This window comes from Vicia villosa, linkage group LG3 (assembly GCF_029867415.1).
Source record: "Vicia villosa cultivar HV-30 ecotype Madison, WI linkage group LG3, Vvil1.0, whole genome shotgun sequence".
Taxonomy (NCBI): Eukaryota; Viridiplantae; Streptophyta; class Magnoliopsida; order Fabales; family Fabaceae; genus Vicia; species Vicia villosa.
Genome location: NC_081182.1, coordinates 85,204,206 through 85,228,328, shown reverse-complemented (window position 1 = coordinate 85,228,328; position 24,123 = coordinate 85,204,206). Strand labels below are relative to the sequence as shown.

At 36.1% G+C, this 24,123-nt stretch overlaps 1 protein-coding gene across 1 annotated transcript; it reads left to right on the top strand.

The window, feature by feature from the left end:
• The first annotated feature begins 218 nt into the window (after window positions 1-218).
• Window positions 219-1,224, top strand: LOC131656252 (psbQ-like protein 3, chloroplastic). Its single transcript, XM_058926003.1, has 2 exons — window positions 219-805; window positions 904-1,224. Exons 1-2 carry the CDS (start codon window positions 365-367, stop codon window positions 997-999), a joined length of 537 nt encoding a protein of 178 aa, XP_058781986.1. The 5' UTR covers window positions 219-364; the 3' UTR covers window positions 1,000-1,224.
• The last annotated feature ends 22,899 nt before the right edge of the window (window positions 1,225-24,123 follow it).

Genomic DNA, 24,123 nt, shown 5'->3' with positions numbered 1-24,123 from the left:
TAAAAATATTTTAATAATAAAACACATTTTATTTATTATCAAATTCAACACAACTCTTAATTATTAAAAAAATTGAGACACAATCCTTGAGTTTCAATAACATATTTTTTTTTTATAATATACTAATATAAATAAGATGTTGATTTTTAAAAAAGTAATCTAGTGTCTATTTATTATACTCTAATTTTTCATGCGAATTTCAGAATTATTAAATCCGGGCATGCAAATTTGTGTTATCCATTCAATTGGCATCATCTTTGAACAAGATAAGATAAGAACGAAGAACAGGTTCTTTACCTGCTTCAACTTCACTTTCATTTTATCTTCTGCAACTCTACTTGTTTAAGGTTGGATTCAAAGAACAATGGAGTTGAGAACATTTACCTTACAACCCAACATGACACACATGTTTCCAAAACTCACATGCTGTGTCAAACTTTGTAATTTCCAACATTCAAATCAGAAGGATTTTTCACTGAAAATCAGTAGAAGAAACATCATGGGGTTGATTATTAGTGGAGAGTGTATATTCAGGACAGAGAATGCAAACGCATTTGATTTTGGACTTGTGGCCCCTGATCAAACCATCGAAGAGGCACAAGATGTAGTGAGAGTTCACGCACAAGATTTGTTACAAATTGGAGATTTGTTAAAGTCAGAGTCATGGAAAGTGGCACAGAAGGAATTGAGAAGAAGCTCAGCACTTTTGAAGAAGGATATATACACCATAATTCAAAGTAAGCCTGGAAAGGAGAGGCCAGAATTGAGGAAGCTGTACTCTACTCTCTTTAACAATGTTACAAGAGTAAGTGCTATACCACAAACCAAATAATACACGCATTGTGTAAGGTGTTATTATCTATTGATGTTTATTGTTGTATTGTATGGTGTAAAATTGTGCAGCTAGATTATGCAGCAAGGGATAAAGATGGAGCAGAAGTGTGGCAGCGTTATGAGAACATTGTTGTGACTATGAATGACATTCTATCCAGAATATAATTGTCTTGGTCATAGAGAGTTAGTTAAGAAATAATGTTGAGTGTCTAAATGTTATAGGTAGTAGCAAAATGGTACTCAGCCTCAGCTAGGAAGAGTATTACATATGTAATATCAGTCAACTTTTGAAATGTTCTTCTGCAACTATGAAAATATATATTGAGATGGGTTGTAAAGAATGAGAGAAATTTACTGGTCAATTGATTCTCCATATAAGTTTTTTGGGTGCATTTCCTTTGTTGAAATTAATATTGCAATATGAAAAACACACAAGTCTTATCTTTCTAAATTGGGAGACTAATATCATAATAACACAAATATAATACAAGAATAAAACAATACATATAGCACAAAAGTAGGGAAGGAATTATTTTGTGGCCTCAGCTAAAAGGAACTAGGATGAATGGGAAATGGATTTGGTGGCCTGGTGATGAATGTATAATGTATTTGCAGCATATCAAAGTTAAGTATTTTCCTTTTGGATTTTTTTTTAGAGATTATTTTTATTTATTTTATTTGTAATGTAATTTGATGTTGAAAAAATGGATTATTTTTATTAAAAAAATTGATTACACAGTTGGAATAAAAGCATGGTAGGGATACTCCAATCTGTTTTGAACGGGTTTGGGGTTCAATTCTTCTCCTCCACTGGAGATTGGGGCAAGAAACAGAGATTTACCATATATCCTGGTTTGGGTGTGGATAAGGTAAAAATCATTCCCACTCACCCCGTTGCGATGTCTAATAGAGGTCTCTCCGAGGAAGCACTAAAAAAAACTCATTAGTGACATGAAAATCACGCCACAACAAACAAAAATATTTCACAAACTAAAATTTGCGACGTGTTTAATTACGCCGCAGGAGAGTGGGTGGCAACTCAGTAGTGATGTGATTTTCACTTCACTAATTAGTGAAGTGAAAATCACGTCGCAAAATATTACACAGATACTTAGGCACTTTAAGTTAGAGCAGGCGCATTAGGTGGTGGACAAAAAAAGCAACTTTAGTTGCGACGTGATTTTTATATCACTAATTAGTGAAGTGAAAATCACGTCACTAATTAATATTCAGGCGTATGAATTTATTGTAAGTTGCGACGTGATTTACATTAATAAACTAAATATATTACTAACTAGTGACATGTAAATCACGTCATTAATAATAATTTTTATTTTTAAATTTTGAAACTAATTAAAAATATACTAAAATTATTTAAATTAAATTAATAAATTAAATATATTAAAATATATAAATTAATAAACTAAATATATTAAAATTTATAAATTAATAAACTAAAATTAAAAATCAAATATTACTAAATATAATGTAATAATATTACTAAATATAATGTAATTATAAATTAATTAATATCTTACAAAAATTCAAAATCAAATGTAACAACAAAATAAAAATAAAATTAAATATACGATCAGTCTGGGTCGGGAATGTTATCATCATTTTCCTTCTCCTGATCTGTCGGCGCCAACTTCGACACCAACTTCTTTGCATCATAAAAAGTTATAGGCAAGTTGCCTTTCGTTGCAGTTGAGTCCAACATCATTTTTACAAAGAATTCCAAACACTGATGAAGAACATTCCAATTTGACTTGGCGGCCAATAATTTCACACACATTGATAACTTTGAGTCGGACGATCCCTCAAACAACAGAGTATTCATCTCATTCAACAATTGATAAAATCTCTGCGCTTCCTCAATCGGCAACTCTTCCCCATCAAAATCTTCAAGTTGATCATAGGTCACGTTCACACCAAAAGCATCCCCAACCATGTCACCGATCAGATTAAAGTTTTCCTCATATTCCATAGGCAGTCTTTCCTCATATTCCATAGGCGGTCGACTACTTGAAGCATGCGTTTTACTAGTCTCTGGTACGTTACTCGACAGTTCTTCACCATTAAGTGTCCAAACACAATAATTTTTCGTGAAACCACTTCTATGCAAATGACTGATCACTTCCTATGGGTCACTAATTATAGGTCTACATCCACATTTAAGACAAGGACACCTTACTCTTCCTTCTCTTCGACAACATTCCTGAGCAAACACCCACGTGATAAACCCAATTACTCCTACTATAAAATTGGGTTTAAGTGCACGTCTTCCTGGTTCCAATCTATCGTACATCCAACTACGATAATACCTATAATAATGTTCCATACTGCACATATATCAAATCATTGTCTTTTTAATAACTATAATTAAACATTTAACTATATCAACTAAAAATTTATAAGTCTTTGGAAACTATATTTGTAACACCCTTCTAAACCCCCATAATTTTAAGTTCAGAGTAAACATGTACAAGGATGTCATAATTTCAAAAGAAATAAAATATTAAATTGTTTGTCATGCCTTTCCAAGGAACAAAATCGCATTATTCAGTAAACCATGTTCAACACAGTGGAAAAGAAATTTTAAACTGAATAACATAAACCACCAGTTCACCAATCAATTGAACATAATCCAAAACCAATAAAAATAAGAGTTTAATCAATAACTCTAAAATAAGCGTTCCCCAGTGTTACAAGACCAGAGCATGACACCGACGCGATAACTAAACGGACTAGTCTACAAGCTATCCTCACCAATTGTAACACCCCATTTCTACCCGGCAATTATAATGCGGAAAAAATCAGAGTATTTAAAAATTTCTCGACAAACAAATGAGGCGTCACATATTCATTTAACAATAAATAATATCATCGCATTTAGTGGATACATAGCACTTTCTTTAATCAATCAAATAAATACTCAACATGTAATACTTTTCAAAAAAGAACAATTTCTTTCATTAGAACATGGCAGAATCATAGTTCTTTATCTTTGAGTCAATAACATCTTATTCAGCTAAGATAAAACATTAAACAACAACATCATAAACATCATAAATCATCCCCCCGAGTGTTACGTATCAGAGCGAAAACCGACTCGATTAACGACAACTAAATCTTCATACTCGAACACCTGCACATTACCAATATAAAGGCAACGACGAACAAGAGAAAAGAGTGAGATATCAAATCATATAAGTGAGCGCATGATAAATTGTATATTAAGATTCCGACATGTATAGTTATCACATCACAAGTATTAATATTACCATACACTCCATACTTTCCTCAACTCACAAATCTCACATACTTTTCATCGCACAACAAGTCACAACACTTCATATCCACATCAATTATATATATCCCATTCATTTACTTTGCAAGCCAATTCACGATACATCACAAGTATAAATCACAATTCTAGTCCCAAAACATCACCGCATATAAGTCATACATCTAGTCACAAAACATCACATATAAGTCCCACATCTAGTCACAAAATATCACATATAAGTCACACCAGACATATTCAGTTAATCACATTCATAAGTATTGATATCATCATACTATTCATAAAATCATCAATTCACACATTCACATACTTCCATCATTTAACAAGTCACGAAATACAATCACGATATAGTCACAAAATGTCACAACTACGAACAAACATAAGACACATGGGACATGAATCATGTATATGCATGTGGTACCAATCGGAGCTTCAGCCCCCGTCACCAATTGCCCAATTCAGAGGCGCAAGGCATAAGCCTTTGTCACTAATTTGCCAATCCAGGCCGTCATAGAGTATGCATATGAAATATGACTCAACAAACAAGACATACACAACATACTCATCACAATCACACATTTTCACGAGGTATACGCCTATATCACTGATAATTACCAATCATTAGAGGTAATTCAACGTCACAAATAACCTTTCATCCTCACATAAAAACAAAACCATCACAACATCATCATGCTTCGGTATATCACGACAAACATATAACTTCACATATTAACAAAATCATCACAACATCATCATATTTCGGTATATCACAAAAAATCAACACATTAAGTCAATTCACATTAGTCTCACAATTCTCTACAAATTAGTCGTTTATTTAACTCACTAATCCACTATAAACTAACCAAAAATTATTCACAAAACCCCCTTTAATTGGTCGGACAAATTTCGCGTCACTACCGGTTGTCTAATCTTTGGTTATATCATACTATTCACGATTCTTATAAGTCCTCGAATTATACTACCAAGTCACTAAAACAAAATTCAAACCGGGTTAATCATACACAATTCAATTCTTTATCAGTTACCTGATTTATCCGATTAATTCACTATCTACTGTCATAGAATAATCCCCTTTTATTCACTAAAATCTTGAAACTTATAGGGATATAACATGCTACAACTACTGTTCCTAGTTTCCATTAGGCCCTTACTGAGTTATAAAACATTCTACTGTTGCTTTACCATTCGTTACTGTTGCCACATGAAAACCTGATCCGTTACTGATGTATATATCTCTTACTATTACATGCTTTCCCTTACACTTAAATTAAACTAAAATTAAGTTATATAGAAGATCCATTTTAACTCCCCTTATAATATATATGTATGCATCTACTCACGGTCACATAAGTTATGCAAGCAACAAAACTAAACAAAAGTGATTCCAATTACCAGATTCATGTTTTCATACACACAGCAAGTAATAACAGCTCTAGCATAATACGTTTTCCTTAATTAATTTACTTCAATCAAACAACAACAACAATAATTTATAGCAGGCAGCACCTCATAGAGTTCTCAACTAATTCGTAACTATAACTCTCAAATGTTTTTAATCAACTAGCACTGTCGTCCGTCAATGGGCTCACTGGTATGCCGCCCGTCAATGATGTATGCCGCCCATCAATGATGTATATGCCGACCGTCGTGGCCGTCGTGGTTCACCTTGCCGTTCGGCAAGGCTCCCTTGCTCCGTTTCCCCTCGTTTTCCATTACGCACAGAGTTGCACATTATTCTAATTAAATTCGAATTTATAACGCACAGTAGAAACAACATTATTCCCTAATTATAATTTTCTATGGACAGCAACAAACAACACAATAATGCAATAAATCTACACACCCAATTCCCACATACAATACAATTGTTCATAAGCCCCATTATAGGAAGAGAACCCCACCCTTACCTTATTCAACTTGGAGCAACTTGATGAGTCTCCTATTCACACTTCCGATTTGGCACCATGGATGAAAATCTCTAAGCTTTGTTCATCTTCTCCAAGACTTGCCTCCTTCTCTTCACAACTTGTTTTCTCCCAAATGACAACACTACTCTTCATATCTCTAAAACCCTAATTTATCATTTCAATTGGACTTAGACTTTAACACCTCCTCTTATTATTCTTCACAAACCAATTTAGGCCCAATAAGATAAATATTTCAAAATAACCAATACGTCACTTTTAATAATATTTCGTCGATATAATAATCCATTTGCCGACATAATTACTTATTCACCAAAAAATTATTCTCAACCGATGAATTCCGAAAAATAAAATAAGAATATTTAATTAAATAAATAATTAAATAATCGGGGCGCTACACCAATCGCAAATGCTCCTACTCCTCAATCTGAAAATAATCAACAGTAAGGGTGAGACATATCATAATTAAACTATATTATAAGTTCATAATGACAAAACATCATAAGCATATTATTCACCCAACTGCAACATATTTAGATTTTTCAGAATCGCTCACCAACAGTTATAAAAATGCAATCAAACTCATCACTACGAAATAACACTGAAAATCTTCCAATCATGTTATAACAACCCAAATACTATGCAACGACTCTATGCATGTTGTAACACCCATTTTCTAACCCCAAATATATACATATATATAATCTTACAGAGTAATCATGCATAAGTGTAATACTGTGGGAGAACTGACTTTTTTAGATGTTGCGGATAGCAAGAGTCGCCACCGAATTTTATTTTATCCAATATATAGAAAGGCTAAAAGAACAGAAAAAAACCTTTTTAAAAGACTTTGAGTTCGGGGGGGTAAGTTATACAAAGGGAAGGTGTAAGCACCCCTTGTATCCATGGTTATCCATGGGCTCTTAATTGCTTAGCTCACTTTTATTTTCAAAATGTTTGAAGTGTAGTGTGTGAATAGTAAAAACTTGGTTAAGGACTTTAGCTTGTAAATAAGCGTAGCCTTGTTTTGAAAGTATTTGAAAAGATAGTGAGAAAAGGTTTTGAATTTAAATCAGAGCAAGAAATTAGTAGCAACTACCCTAATTTTAAGATTTATGTTCTTTAAGCTTTTCAGTTTGAAAGAGATATCCATACCATAAAGAGGGCAGGTAGTCCTTTCATTGGATTTGAAAAGGGTCATCGAAGGTATCGTTCACCATAAGACTGTCCCTACCATAAAGAGGGCAGGTAGTCTTTAGGGAAGGATATAATAGTCATTAAGGCAACCAGTGAGGATACCTTAGCATTCGAAGGAACGATCATCATTTTATTCGAGGCAATATCGAGGGACTAGATCTCATATGATGATTTCATTTGTAGGCAACTGGCTAAGGTATCCTCGGAATCGAGGGACTTGACTATTTTAGAATCGTAATTAAAAGGCAACAAGCAGCATAAGAAGGATTACCCTAAAGGTGTGTGTGTGGCACAATCAAGTGATTCAGTTCAGATATTTTATCTTGTAATTAGTTATTCTAAGTTAATTCAAGGCTTGCACTCCCTAGGATTACTAACGACGCAGTTAAAAATAAAGGCAAAATTAAAAGTTCCTACGCTATTACAATAAACACCTATAGGGCAGAAAAATAAAGGTAAGAAAATAAAATCCTAAATCTATTACAATAAACACCTGCGAATGAATAGGGGCAAAATAATAGAAACCCTAAGATATTACAAGGCTTTGGGGCGGTTACAATAGAATAAACAGATCAAAAATTAAAATGGTAAACTTTGCAGCATATGAATAATTTAGGCAGACAATGAAAAATAAACAAAGCAAAAAGGCAAATCCTGAATAGGAAAAAGTTAATCATGGTTAATAGAACGAGGCGGGTTAAAAACCTAAACTAGGGTTAGCGTTTAAAATTATTTTGATTACAAACCTTTTAAAAAACCTAATCTGATTAAATTATCTAAACCTGATTTAGTTAGCCTAAAATCTAATCAATTAATTAACCTAAAATTAAATTAACCTAATTTCTAATTAGTTTAACCTAAAAACCTAATTATTAAAATCTAAAGTTAAAACCTAAATTAAACTAAATTAAAAAAACTAATTATTAAAATCCTAATGTTAATACCTAAATTCTAATTAAAATTAAATTAAAACCTTAATTAATCAACTAAACTAATTAGAGTAAACCTAATCCTAATTATTAATTTTAAATCCTAATTAAACTAATTTGATTAACCTAAATTTTAAAATTACTAATGCTATTCCTAATTAAATTAGACTAATATCAATGTTTTAAAAAAAGTTATTGGAAAAACAAAATAAAATAATAAAAGGAACAAACAGCATAAAAAAGAAAAAAAGAACTAACACTGGGCGTGTGGATCCTGCGTTGATGAGCTCTGGGTGTCTATGGTGGAACGCGCCATGGTGACCTTCTGATCCGGCCGTACGAGAGATCTAAGGGCATAAACTGGGGGGGTGTATCATGGACCATCAGAGGCTGGGTGTACACGATCTGTAGGCAAGAATTATCAGAAAAATAACAAAACAAACTGTAAGCAGCGGGATTCGAACTCAGGTTCCATCATCCATCCACAAGCGCCCTTTGCCAAGTGTGCCATTTTCCTACGTTGTTAATGAAATACAACAATTACATAATATATAAAAACAAATATAAGTCAGAAATTCAAACCAAAACGCGCGCCCCCAGTTCATCTTTTTGCTTTTCCACATGTGGGCCCCAGTCACTTATGGATGAACCAATACAATGGCAAGAAAAGGCCACGCGTGCAAGCCAAAACGTTGACCGCCCCCTGCAAATTTCCAACCACCACCGGCGACAGACTTCTTCTTCTTCTCTGGTGAGGTACTTTCGGATACCTGCAAATCTCGTCACAAAATGAAAACAAAATACCCAGATCCATTAATTTGGGTGCCACGAATTCGATGGACGTGTTATTTTTGGTTGAAAATGTCTGTATCGTAAAATACAAACGTGAGCTTTTGTTTGCCCTAACAATGGCATATAAGCATTCATGCGTTAAATCTCAAAAACAAAGCATTAAACTGGCTCTAAACAATATCACAAACATGTATGAATGCATTAGATCAGTTTATATCATGTAAATCATAGGTTAGAGATCTCACACTTTACCAAAACGGTGCAACCCCTAGGTACGTGGTTCGATTCCTGCGGGAGGCAAAAACAATATTTCATGGGCAGCCGGTAAGTGGACCTAGGGGGGAGTATTGATTAAGCTGGTGACATGCTCGGTTGGCCAACATGGTTGATGCGTGTAGCGGATATCGGGGTGTTACATAACCGGTTACATCGATGGCAGAATCTATATTTTTAAAAACATAACAGCGATAACCGGTTACCTAAATGATGTAACCGGTTACATCGTGAAAAAATGCAATTTTTTATTTGCGAAAAGACCATGTAATCAATTACCACCCTGATGTAACCGGTTGCATGACTGCTGTAGCAGAAAAATCCCCTTTTTGACAACACTTCCTCTTCCCCAATTCAAACCCAATTGCCTCAAAACGATTATAACATCAAGACCGCACCAATTCACACATCCTAACACATTTCTAACATACTTAGGGGTCATTTAACATCATATATGTTCCATAATCATTCAATTCCACCAAAATCACATTGTTCTATAACTTCTAAAACCTCAAAACCTAACATATATTCAATTGAGACAACCAACATACAAATTCAATCCTATCATCATTAAACTGATAATATAGGCTAAAAGGATTAGTCACCCCTCACCTTAGCCAAATGCTCTTGAATGCTCTTCTCTTCTTCCTCTTGCTCTTTCACGTTCTCTTCTTCTCCTCTTCTCTTTGCTTTATAATTTCCTTCTTTTCCCAATTTCCTTATTTTATGAAAATAGAATTCAACTTAGTAAAAGGCATAGTAATTAACACCTCCCTATTTACTAATCGTCACACCGGCCCAATTACCATATTCTCATAATTTCTCCAATAATTTACTAAAATGTCAATTAATCCAAATAATTAATTTAAATTTCAATTAAATAATGGAAATTATGGGGTGTTACAATATTAACTATATATATATATATATATATATATATATATATATATATATATATATATATATATATATATATATATATATATATATATTAATTAAAATTTAACAAACATAAAAACACATTGAATATATTGACATAATATTTTTATTAATATTTTCTGTTTTTAAGAATAATAATATAAAATATGTATCCTAATGAAAATTATATTTTTAATTACTTCAAATCTATTTTAAAATTATTTCCATTCCTATTATATTTTAAAATATTTAACCAAAAATTCGTTTTAATAAATTTATATATATATATATATATATATATATATATATATATATATATATATATATAATATATATATTTTGTTTGGAAAATATAAAACAGATTATTAAAAAAAATCTCAGCATTTTTACAACATTCTAAACTCTTAAACTCAAAATTAATATTTATATCATATACAATATTTTTATCATTATAGCAATTTAATCTACTAAATTTAAAAAAAAAAATAGCAAAAATACCTCTTCTTCAATCTCCTTCAACTTTCAATCTCCTTCAATCCTCTTTTTCTTCTTCTTCAATCTTCCTCTCTTCAAAACCTTAAAAAAATTAAAACACAAGTTAGCAAACAGAAATTCATGTAATTATAAAAACGAAATTATACAAATTTATTTATGAAACTTACCTTTTATACAACAATGGAGGAAATTTGGGGTGAAAATTTGTGAGTTGGAAGTATATGAAATATGGGTATGAGATGATATGGGTATGAGTTTGAAAGAGAGAAAGAGTGAAATGGGTGAGAAAGAAGCTGAATGGGTATGGAGGGAGAATGAAAACACATTAACATATAAGCCAATCAGCGACGTGAATTTCACGTCGCAACTTTGCCATGTGTAATTCACGTCGCAAAACATGCCAACGGTAATAAATAAGATTCTCTCACTGAAAAGCCTGTAACGCGTGTTCCTATGCGCTAGTCAGCGATGTGAATTTCACGTTGCAACCTTGCCATGTGTAATTCACGTCGCAACTAATGCCAACGATCAAAAACTTAAATGCCCAGTCTGCACCACGTCGATCCGTTTCAGATTTTTTCCCTCTAAAAAGTTGCGACGTGTTTACCACGTCACAACTAACTTTTTTAAATTTCAAAGTTTCCACTCTCTGAAAGTTGCGCCTTTTTAATTTTTTTATTTTAATTTTATTTTAGCGACGTGTTTCCGATTTTGCAAATTTTTTCCTTTTAAAAAATTCTGACACCAACAAATGTAATGTTATTTTCATTATTTTATTAATAAAAAATAGTGACGTGATTATCACAGCGCAACAGTCTTTTTTTAGCCACGTGATAATCACGTCACAACTTCACGTGGCTAGGGAGGAGTTTTCTTGTAGTGAAGGCGAAGTCACCTCATTTGGAATAAATTGCAAGGGAGAGAAGGAAGTTTATGGAGGCAGAGGATGACTCCTGGGACAATGAGTATACTAGAGATATTCATGTTCGAAGCAACGTATGCAACAATGTTCTAAATCAAGTAGAGCTACTATACTCTAAAGTGAAAGTTTTAGGGAACAAAGTTCATGTTAAGTAGTATGCAACTATGTTGGTCCCAAGGGGAGGTTGGTCCCTCATGGTGAGTGTAATATCCCGACTCTCCGACACTGATAGTTATCATTAATTGGTTAATTGATAATTAGAATGCATTGACCTTATACCATATCAATCTAAGGATGATTATATTATATTAGAAGTCTTAAGAGAAAGTAAGGGAATTAGTTGGAAATGAACCAAATGGCAAGATTGTAAATGTGGCATAGTTGAAGGACAACATGGACATTAACCTCTATTGCATAGACCAAGACTTATTAGGTAAGGGCATTATATTTCAATTCATATTTTTATGAAAGTGGAAGAGTTAGAAGCATAAAAGAGAATGAACAATCAAGCCCAACAAGTGCATTTTCGCAACAAGGTGCAGCTCCCACTAAAAAGGTAATATCTCTCTGCTCGTAACTCCGATTGGAATGATTTAGGACTTTTCGGAAAGCGAACGAAATTCTCTACGATTTGCATATATGGTTCGCATTCGTAGGAGCTGTATTAATGGAGATAAACGCGATTGAAGTTCGGTGATCCTTGCTGAAAATGTGTGAAAGTGGGCTACGGGTTTGACCTTGTTGGAAGTGAAACTTTGATCAAAATGGAAGCTCAAGTGCAACATGGCTATCAATTATACCTCTATTGATGCAAGGTGAGTTCCATAGATAGGAACTTGGGTAGGAATTTGGTGGGGAAGATTTCATGATAAGAGTTAGTGTGATCAAGATGTTATATGTTGTTTCAATAATGGAAACTATGTTCTCTTGATGCTTTTATTCATTTTCGATGAGAAATTGATGTTGCATGATAATATGTTTGTGTTCCTGTTAAACTCTGCTAAGAATTGGTAATACATGAGTTAGAATGTTGTTGATATGTTGGAAATGTTTGGGATGGAAAAGAATTGGAGTTAGAATCATACAAATGGAGATTTTGGGGACTGTCAGCAATGTAACCCGTTACATGATTCATGTAACCGATTACATGGGTGAAAAGTGGGAAAAACACAGTTTTTTGGTCATGTAACCTGTAACGCCCGTATAATTTTAATATTAATTTAATCAAGAATATTGAATTAATAATTAGAATTATTAAGGATTTTGTGAAAATAATAAATAAATAATGGTTTATGGCATTTGGGCCATGTGGGAAATAGTAAAAGGGGGGGTGCGATATAGGAAGGCCCTTTACTAATATTATTATTATTTTCATAAAATAATTGGAATTAGGAAGAAAGAAAGAACGTGAAAGAACAGAAGTCTGAGGAACGAGGAACGTGAAGGAGAACGGTAGAGGGAGAGACCAAGAATCAAGAATTTGTCTAAGGTAAGGGGGGACTTATCTGATTATCATCTATTATCGGGTTAGGGGTTGATAATACTGAATAGATGTGGAATTCGGGTCGATTGAGTCATATGATAGGTTTAGGGATTGAGTCAATTGTATGATGTTTGATCTCTATGTTTGAATCTATGATGTCTGTGTTGTTATGGTCTCAATTGATGTGTAAATGGTGTATTATGAGACGTATTTTGTGTTGTTTGTGCATTCTATTTCTCTAGGTTCGTACTGGTATGGTTTGGGTGTGTTTGGAATGCATAGAATGCTGTTTTCTGCAGGTTGGGGTTTCTGAAATTACCGGTTCGCGCCGCATGCACAGGGAGGCGTCGCGAACAGGTGGGCAGAATGCCAGGAAGTTGTGATACGCTCAGGTCGCGCCGCGTACCTGCGTTCGCGCCGCGAAGGCGTAACTTTTTCTCGTTTCGCGCCGCGTGTGGATGTTTGCGCCGCGAACAGCTTGGCAGAGAGCCAATGAATTTTGGGACGCTCAGTGCGCGCCGCGAACGGGTGATGGCGCCGCGTGCTGTTGGTGTTTTGAGATATTTTAAAAAGGGTTCAAGATGCATAACTTTTTAACCGTTGGTCCGTTTGATGCGCCGTTTTGAGCTAAACGAACCTTGTAGGATAATCTATATGATGATGATTGATTGGTTTTTAGAATGATGAAAATACATGTATGCTATTCTTGTTGAGTATGTAGATTGATGCAAATACGTGTATGTTTTGTGTATGATGATTATGGAATTGTAATTGAATGATGTTAATATATATGAACATACTGGAATGATGATGATGATGTTGATGATTGATGATGATGATGGTATAAGTATGTTATATACGTTGCATTCATTCATGTTCATTGATGATACTGTATCCATAAGGGTGTGTTGGATCAGTGAAGGGCATGATTCCCATCGTGTGGAATCTGTGCTGGCAGGGCCGTATCTTGGACGATGTTGGATCGGTCATGGGTTATTCCCATTTGATGATGATTGGTACCACATGCATAGTGTCAGTTCATACATATGCATAATTTATAACATGATTGGATGTATTCCAGTGTTGTAAATATTAATGATGTATTGGTTTTGGTTTGCTTGTTGTGAATGTCTGTTTATGAAACAATTGGGTGAATGATACAACTGTGATGTGTTATGGCTTTATAACCTTATAACATTTGTTAATTATGATGAGACTCACCCTTACATGTTGTCATTTTCAGATTGAGGATAGCGGCTGTTCGACTCGGTGAGGATTAGCTCATGAGTCAGTGTTTTAGTAGCGTCAGGTGTCATGCTCTGATAGTTGTAACACTGGGGACGCAATTGTTTAGAGTTTATGATTATGACTCTAGTTATGTTTTGATGTTTTGAAGGATAAGTTTTGAAGATGTTAAACTTAGTCCGTTTTTGATAAATTTCCGCTGTGTTAACATGAACCATTTTAAATTATGATGATTACCTCAGTGAATGCATGACATGACTGAATGATGTTTATTTATTATGAATTGTGGCACCCTTATTTCATGTACTCTGAATAATTGTTTTAAGTTGCCGCGAGGTTAGTAAGGGGTGTTACAATAGTGGTATCAGAGCATAGTCGGTCGTTATGACCAGAGTCTTAGTGTCAGTTTTGCTTTCCTGTGTATGCGACTAGTAAGAGTTAACTGTCGATACTTCTGTTCTGATTAAATTGGTTGTGATTTAAGCAGAACAATGGCTGGAAGAGGAGGAAGAAACGATGATGCTATCGCTGAGGCTCTGGGCATGATTGCTGGTGTGCTGGGAGGAAATGCCAATGGAGCTGCGATCGGTGCTGACAGGCAGCTGAACAGTTTTCAGAGGAACAATCCTCCATTGTTCAAGGGCACGCATGATCCTGAAGGTGCTCAGAAGTGGCTTAAGGAGATCGAGAGAATCTTCAGACTCATCGATTGTGCTGAGGATCTGAAAGTGAGGTATGGTACTCACATGTTGTCTGAAGAGGCTGACGACTGGTGGCTGACTACCAGGACTGAACTGGAAGCTGATGGTGTGGCTATTTCTTGGGCTGTGTTCAAGAGAGAGTTTTTGAGAAGGTACTTTCCTGAAGACGTAAGGGGTCGAAAGGAAATTGAATTTCTGGAACTAGTTCAAGGTAGCATGACAGTACCAGAGTACGCTTCGAAGTTCGTTGAGTTGGCAAAGTACTACGTTCACTACAACAATGATGAAGCTAGTGAATTCTCGAAGTGCGTCAAGTTCGAGAACGGTCTCCGCGATGAGATTAACCAGGGTATCAGATATCAGAGAATCCGGAGATTTGTAGACTTGGTGGACTGTAGTAGGATCTTCGAGGAAGATAATCTCAAGCTGAAGTCATCTCACTCTCGCGAGTTAGTTGACAGGAAAGGGAAGAAGCCTATGGATAAGGGTAAGCCATATGGTAGAGGTAATCCAAAGACTGGTGGTTGGAAGAAGCCTAGTGGAGGAGACTCCAGTGCTTTTGTCAGGTGCTACAATTTTGGTGAGGTCGGGCACCGTAGGAATGAGTGCAAGCTGAATCAGAAGAAGTGCTTCAAGTGTGAAGAGGTGGGGCATGTTGCCGCTGATTGTAAGAAGAAGATTGTGACTTGTTACAATTGTGGTGAGGAGGGTCACATTAGCCCACAGTGTCCTAAACCGAAGAAGAACCAAGCTGGAGGGAAGGTCTTTGCTTTGTCTGGATCGGAAACCACTCCGGAGGATAGACTAATTAAAGGTACGTGTTTTATTCATGGCACACCTTTAGTTGCGATTATTGATACTGGAGCAACTCATTCTTTTATTTCTTTGGATTGTGCTGAGAGGTTGAATTTGGAAATATCTGAAATAAATGGAAGTATGGTTATTGATACTCCAGCGTCGGGGTCAGTAACTACTTCGTCAGCATGCTTGAATTGTCCGGTTGATATTTTTGGTAGGGAATTCGGGATGGACTTAGTGTGCCTTTCATTGAAACAACTCGATGTAATCCTGGGGATGAACTGGTTAGAACTTAACCGTGTTCACATCAACTGCTTTTCGAAGACAGTAATCTTTCCTGAAGAAGTTCATTCTGATGATCTGGAGATGACGGCTAGACAAGTGGGTGAAGCTATCAAGGATGGTGCAACAGTGTTTATGTTGTTCGCATTGATGAATGTGAAAGAAAAAGTGGCGAGTAGCGAATTACCTGTGGTGTGTGAATTCCCAGAAGTTTTTCCGGAAGAAGTGAATGAATTACCACCGGAAAGAGAAGTGGAGTTTTCTATTGATTTAATTCCGGGAACTAGCCCAGTGTCAATGGCACCATACCGTATGTCACCGTCTGAGCTGACAGAACTGAAGAAGCAGTTGGAAGAATTACTGGAGAAGAAATTCATTCGTCCTAGTGTCTCTCCGTGGGGTGCACCTGTGTTGCTAGTGAAGAAGAAGGAGGGTTCAATGAGGCTGTGTGTGGATTACAGACAATTGAACAAGGTTACTATCAAGAATCGGTATCCCTTGCCGAGGATTGATGATTTGATGGATCAGTTGGTTGGAGCATGTGTGTTTAGTAAGATTGATCTGAGGTCTGGGTATCACCAGATTCGTGTGAAAGACGATGATATTCAGAAGACCGCTTTCAGGACAAGGTATGGACATTACGAGTATTCGGTAATGCCGTTTGGAGTTACTAACGCACCTGGTGTATTTATGGAGTATATGAATAGGATATTTCATCCTTATCTCGATAAGTTCGTGGTGGTGTTTATAGATGATATCCTAATATATTCTAAGAGTAAGGAAGAACATGCAGGACATCTCAGAACTGTGTTAGAGCTGTTGAAAGAGAAGCAACTTTTTGCCAAACTGTCGAAGTGTGAATTCTGGTTAGAGGAAGTTGGTTTTCTGGGACATGTGATTTCTAAGAATGGTATTGCTGTTGATCCTACAAAGATAGAAGCTGTGTCTCAGTGGGAAGCTCCGAAGTCAGTGTCAGAGATTCGTAGTTTTCTTGGCCTTGCAGGTTACTACAGGAAGTTTATTGAAGGATTTTCAAAGTTAGCATTGCCGTTAACTAAATTAACCAGAAAGGGTCAGGCTTTCATTTGGGATGTAAAATGCGAGGAAGGATTCCAAGAGCTGAAGAAGAGGTTGACTAGTGCTCCTATTTTGATTTTGCCGAATCCGACAGAATCATTTGTGGTTTATTGTGATGCTTCGCTGATGGGTTTAGGTGGAGTATTGATGCAGAAACAACAAGTGGTCGCGTACGCGTCGAGACAACTCAAAGTGCATGAGAGGAATTATCCGACTCATGATTTGGAGTTGGCAGCGGTGGTTTTTGTCTTGAAGTTGTGGCGACATTATTTGTATGGGTCGAGATTTGAAGTGTTCAGTGATCATAAGAGTCTGAAATATCTCTTTGACCAGAAGGAACTGAATATGAGGCAGAGAAGGTGGTTGGAATTCCTTAAAGACTATGATTTTAGTTTGAATTACCATCCGGGTAAGGCAAACGTAGTTGCTGATGCTTTAAGTAGGAAGACTTTGCACATGTCTATGTTAATGGTGAAAGAATTGGATTTGATAGAACAATTCAGAGACTTGAGTTTGGTATGTGAAGGTACTCCTACTAGTGTTAAGTTGGGTATGCTGAAACTAACCAGTGGTATTCTTGAAGAGATCAGAGAGGGCCAAAAGGCTGATGTCGAATTAGTCGACAAGTTGACTTTGATTAACCAAGGCAAGAGCGGTGAATTCAGAGTTGACGAGAATGGTATACTGAGGTTTGGAAACAGAGTTTGTGTTCCGGATGTTGCTGAACTCCGAAGAAATATTTTAGAAGAAGGACACCGTAGTGGATTAAGTATTCATCCTGGAGCTACCAAGATGTATCATGATTTGAGAAAGCTATTTTGGTGGCCTGGAATGAAGAAAGAAATTGCTGAGTTTGTGTATTCTTGTTTGACTTGTCAGAAGTCAAAGGTTGAACATCAGAAACCATCTGGATTTATGCAACCGATGTTTATTCCTGAGTGGAAGTGGGATAGCATATCGATGGATTTTGTTTCGGGTTTGCCGAGAACTGTTAAGAATTGTGAAGCTATCTGGGTCGTGGTAGACAGATTGACGAAGTCTGCACATTTTATACCAATAAGAATGTATTATCCGATGGAAAAGTTGGCTCAATTATATATTGAGAAGATAGTTAGTCTGCATGGTATTCCTTCGAGTATCGTGTCAGACAGAGATCCGAGATTTACGTCTAAGTTCTGGGAAGGTTTGCAGAAAGCTTTGGGTACTAAGCTGAGGCTGAGATCTGCTTATCATCCGCAGACTGATGGACAGACGGAGAGGACGATTCAGTCGTTAGAAGATTTGTTACGTGCTTGTGTATTAGAAAAAGGAGGTGCTTGGGATAGTTATCTGCCTTTGATTGAATTTACCTACAACAACAGTTTCCATTCGAGTATAGGTATGGCTCCGTTTGAGGCATTGTATGGTAGGAGGTGTAGAACTCCATTGTGTTGGTACGAAGCTGGTGAGAGTGCTGTGATTGGACCAGAAATTGTACAACAGACTACGGAGAAGATTAAGATGATTCAAGAGAAGATGAAAGCTTCTCAGAGTCGTCAAAAGAGTTATTATGATAAGAGGAGGAAGACACTTGAGTTTCAAGAGGGAGATCATGTGTTTATGAAGGTTACTCCTATGACGGGTATTGGTCGAGCTTTGAAGTCAAAGAAGTTGACTCCGCGTTTTATTGGACCATTCCAAATTTCAGAAAGAGTGGGAGAAGTGGCATATCGTATTGCGTTACCGCCAATGCTTGCCAACTTGCATGATGTATTTCATGTGTCTCAATTGAGGAAATACATTTCGGATCCGTCCCACGTGATCCAAGTGGATGATGTACAGGTGAAAGACAACTTAACGGTTGAAACGTTACCTGTGAGGATTGAAGATAGAAGACTGAAGCAATTGCGGGGCAAGGAAATAGCTTTAGTCAGAGTAGCTTGGGGAGGACCAGCTGAAGGAAATGTTACCTGGGAGCTAGAGAGCCAGATGAAGGATTCGTATCCAGAGCTCTTTACCTGAGGTATGTTTTCGAGGACGAAAACTCTTTTAGTGGGGGAGAGTTGTAACGCCCGTATAATTTTAATATTAATTTAATCAAGAATATTGAATTAATAATTAGAATTATTAAGGATTTTGTGAAAATAATAAATAAATAATGGTTTATGGCATTTGGGCCATGTGGGAAATAGTAAAAGGGGGGGGGGGTGCGATATAGGAAGGCCCTTTACTAATATTATTATTATTTTCATAAAATAATTGGAATTAGGAAGAAAGAAAGAACGTGAAAGAACAGAAGTCTGAGGAACGAGGAACGTGAAGGAGAACGGTAGAGGGAGAGACCAAGAATCAAGAATTTGTCTAAGGTAAGGGGGACTTATCTGATTATCATCTATTATCGGGTTAGGGGTTGATAATACTGAATAGATGTGGAATTCGGGTCGATTGAGTCATATGATAGGTTTAGGGATTGAGTCAATTGTATGATGTTTGATCTCTATGTTTGAATCTATGATGTCTGCGTTGTTATGGTCTCAATTGATGTGTAAATGGTGTATTATGAGACGTATTTTGTGTTGTTTGTGCATTCTATTTCTCTAGGTTCGTACTGGTATGGTTTGGGTGTGTTTGGAATGCATAGAATGCTGTTTTCTGCAGGTTGGGGTTTCTGAAATTACCGGTTCGCGCCGCGTGCACAGGGAGGCGTTGCGAACAGGTGGGCAGAATGCCAGGAAGTTGTGATACGCTCAGGTCGCGCCGCGTACCTGCGTTCGCGCCGCGAAGGAGTAACTTTTTCTCGTTTCGCGCCGCGTGTGGATGTTTGCGCCGCGAACAGCTTGGCAGAGAGCCAATGAATTTTGGGACGCTCAGTGCGCGCCGCGAACGGGTGATGGCGCCGCGTGCTGTTGGTGTTTTGAGATATTTTAAAAAGGGTTCAAGATGCATAACTTTTTAACCGTTGGTCCGTTTGATGCGCAGTTTTGAGCTAAACGAACCTTGTAGGATAATCTATATGATGATGATTGATTGGTTTTTAGAATGATGAAAATACATGTATGCTATTCTTGTTGAGTATGTAGATTGATGCAAATACGTGTATGTTTTGTGTATGATGATTATGGAATTGTAATTGAATGATGTTAATATATATGAACATACTGGAATGATGATGATGATGTTGATGATTGATGATGATGATGGTATAAGTATGTTATATACGTTGCATTCATTCATGTTCATTGATGATACTGTATCCATAAGGGTGTGTTGGATCAGTGAAGGGCATGATTCCCATCGTGTGGAATCTGTGCTGGCAGGGCCGTATCTTGGACGATGTTGGATCGGTCATGGGTTATTCCCATTTGATGATGATTGGTACCACATGCATAGTGTCAGTTCATACATATGCATAATTTATAACATGATTGGATGTATTCCAGTGTTGTAAATATTAATGATGTATTGGTTTTGGTTTGCTTGTTGTGAATGTCTGTTTATGAAACAATTGGGTGAATGATACAACTGTGATGTGATATGGCTTTATAACCTTATAACATTTGTTAATTATGATGAGACTCACCTTTACATGTTGTCATTTTCAGATTGAGGATAGCGGCTGTTCGACTCGGTGAGGATTAGCTCATGAGTCAGTGTTTTAGTAGCGTCAGGTGTCATGCTCTGATAGTTGTAACACTGGGGACGCGATTGTTTAGAGTTTATGATTATGACTCTAGTTATGTTTTGATGTTTTGAAGGATAAGTTTTGAAGATGTTAAACTTAGTCCGTTTTTGATAAATTTCCGCTGTGTTAACATGAACCATTTTAAATTATGATGATTACCTCAGTGAATGCATGACATGACTGAATGATGTTTATTTATTATGAATTGTGGTACCCTTATTTCATGTACTCTGAATAATTGTTTTAAGTTGCCGCGGGGTTAGTAAGGGGTGTTACATAACCCGTTACATGATTCATGTAACCGGTTACATCACTGTTGGGCAGATTTTTCAAAACTTTAGAAATTCATAACTCCTGTTCCGTAAGTTCGTTTGACGCATACTTTATATCGTTGGAAAGCTAGTAAGACGTACTATCTAGGAAAATTATCTCCAGTACCAAATTGTCGTTCTTTGACACGTTTAAACCCCATTTAGTGGGTTATTGCGAATAAAATTCTATGCGATAAATCCCCCGAGAGTAGTTCAGTTCCGTAGAGTGAATCGAACGCCTCCATTATCTTTGAGACTTATAAATTATGCTATAGAACATGTTGCACCAAGTATGATCACTTATGTGCTAAACTCATGGATATGTGTGATTATGGAATACATGTAAGTGTTGTATATGGGTTATGTGATGAAATAATATAAAGTGATCATTAGTGGTTGTTTTCCGTTGTTCGGGTTGAACGTTCGGAAGTTGTTCGCCTGTGTGGATAATGTATATGTATGTTGATATATATTGTTATGTTGATAAAGGTATATAGTGCATTATGTTTTATGCTATGTTGATATACCTTGTTTGCTGATTGAATTGTGTGTGAGGTATTGACAGGGCAAACCTGGCATGACATCCAGTATAGGCAAATCCTGTGTACTAGTGAGAGTACTGACAGGGCAAACCTGGCATGGTCACCCAGTTTAGGCGAATCCTGTGTACTTCAGAGGAGCACTGACAGGGCAAACCTGGCATGACACCAGTTTAGGCAAATCCTGTGTACTAGTTAGAGTATTGACATGGCAAACCTGGCATGTCCCCTAGTTTAGGCGAATCCTGTGTGCTACTCATTGTATGCTTGAATCGGAGCAGGCCTAGCTACTAGGCATACACCTGAGCTACCATTGCGATGTCCTGGCGAGAGTCCGAAAGGGCGTTTCCGCGCTGACGTTATGAAAGCATCGTCGTGCTTGGTATGGTGGGGTTGCGATGCCACTTAGGCAATATCGTAGCGGATTAACTCACCTCTGGTGGTGCCATGTAGGCAATGCCACTAGGCTTTCGCCCGGTGGGCCCATGTAGTCTTGATGGCGTATTTGCCACTGTGGCGATCACATCTGCGTATGGTGATTGACGGGGCCGTGACGCCATATCGACAATGTCACTACGGTAACTCGTCATAGATAGATTTCCATGTAGTACTTATCTGATTCACTTGCTGTGTGCATGTGCATGTCTCTTGACATCGAGGGTGTGATTATATGACCGACATAGAGGCATTAACGTGCTCCTGGATTCCTCGTACACGGGTACGGGTCTGCATACTTGTGTGTTGTTTATGTGCTTGTTGCTATCTCATTGGTTAGTTACAGGACTACCAATGATGATATTGTCCTTATTGTATATTTGTACCAAGCCGTGAGGAAAACCCCGGATCCACGGCGGATCCGTTTGCTTGCATGCACCTTGTAGAACCGAGTGAACTCGTAAGATAGGGGGACTCACTGAGATTTAGTAATCTCACCCCAATCATCTTATCTTTTTCAGGTGCAGTTTGTAGTGTTTGATTAGTAGTAGGTTCAGACTGAAGTTTTAGAAGTGATGATGGCTCGAAGACCTTCTGGATCTTATCTTCCACTGTGCAGATCCATTGAAGACACATGTTTTATAATTCATAGTAGAATCTGATGTTGTATTTTATATGGATCATCTTGTAACTTTGGCCTTTGTATTTACTCAATATCAATTTTAACGTTTCATGCATAATATACTAGTCAGTTATGTATGGGGTGTTATAGTGAGACTCTAGTTTCTTAGGTTTTATTTTATTTTACGTTTTATTATGCAACCATATATGATTTCCCAAGGGAAGTTGGTCCCTCATGGTGAGACTCTAGTTTCATAGAAGCTTAGTGTAACTAAGTGAATTCAAATCTTCATGTCTAAGGTTTGAATATTCAAAGACTTATCAAAATTGATAATTATCAAGTGGCTTTAAGTTGTACATGTGTCCTCATAACCATGACTCTAGCTTATCATGAATACACCATTAGTTGTGTAAAACAATCTTGAATGAAGGTGGTGCAATGAAAACCTCTTTTGATGTAGTATAAATAGGATATAGTACATAGTTAGTAACAACATTTGATTGAATTTATGTTTGTCATTAGTGAATAGCTTGGCTACATGGCTAAATTTAAGATAAAGAATATTGCACAATCATGAATGTGACTTGTGTTGACTAACAAATCTTTAGATTTCTTTTTCCTCTTGTATTATCAAATAGAATATTAGGAAGATCCTATATTCTTGTTGCCAAACATAATGATAACCAATTCTAATGTGATCAATATAAAAAAAACTAAATGGTTAAACATACTTCACCCATATCAAAATGAAACAACTGTTTCTATTTCAGTTAACATAACCCATTTCATCCATGTAAAAATGAAAACAACAACTTACTGTTTTTCATTCTTTATAAGTTCCAAGTCGTACTATGCATAATAGATAACATTAAGTCTAAATTGAGTAAAGTGAGGTAGCAATCAAAATAGAATGGAAACACTAGCAGTTTTTTGTTTTTTTAATTCTTTTTGAAAACGCTGGAAATTTCTATTTTTCACTGCTTTCATTTATGATATAGTTATCTTTGCATCCTTTATTTTTATTTTCCTTTAAACACTTTAATGTTAAGAAATTGCTTATGAATCTGCCGCTATAGAATTAATGATTTCTATCACCAACAAATATAATACTTTTGCATGAAACAAGTAATTTTATATAAAGTCCAAAGTTTAAACAATTAAGCTCCAAAACTTAAACAAATAGTATTGTAACTCTTTTCTAATTTTGTTTTTAAAGAGAAAATATTATTAAAACTCTTTTCTTTATTTATATTTAGGTGTTTTATATATCATACATAGTAATAGATTTTTTCTTTATTGTTTTTTCTTCATTAAAACTTTTGTTCTCATTTCTATCTTCTAATTTATACTATCAAA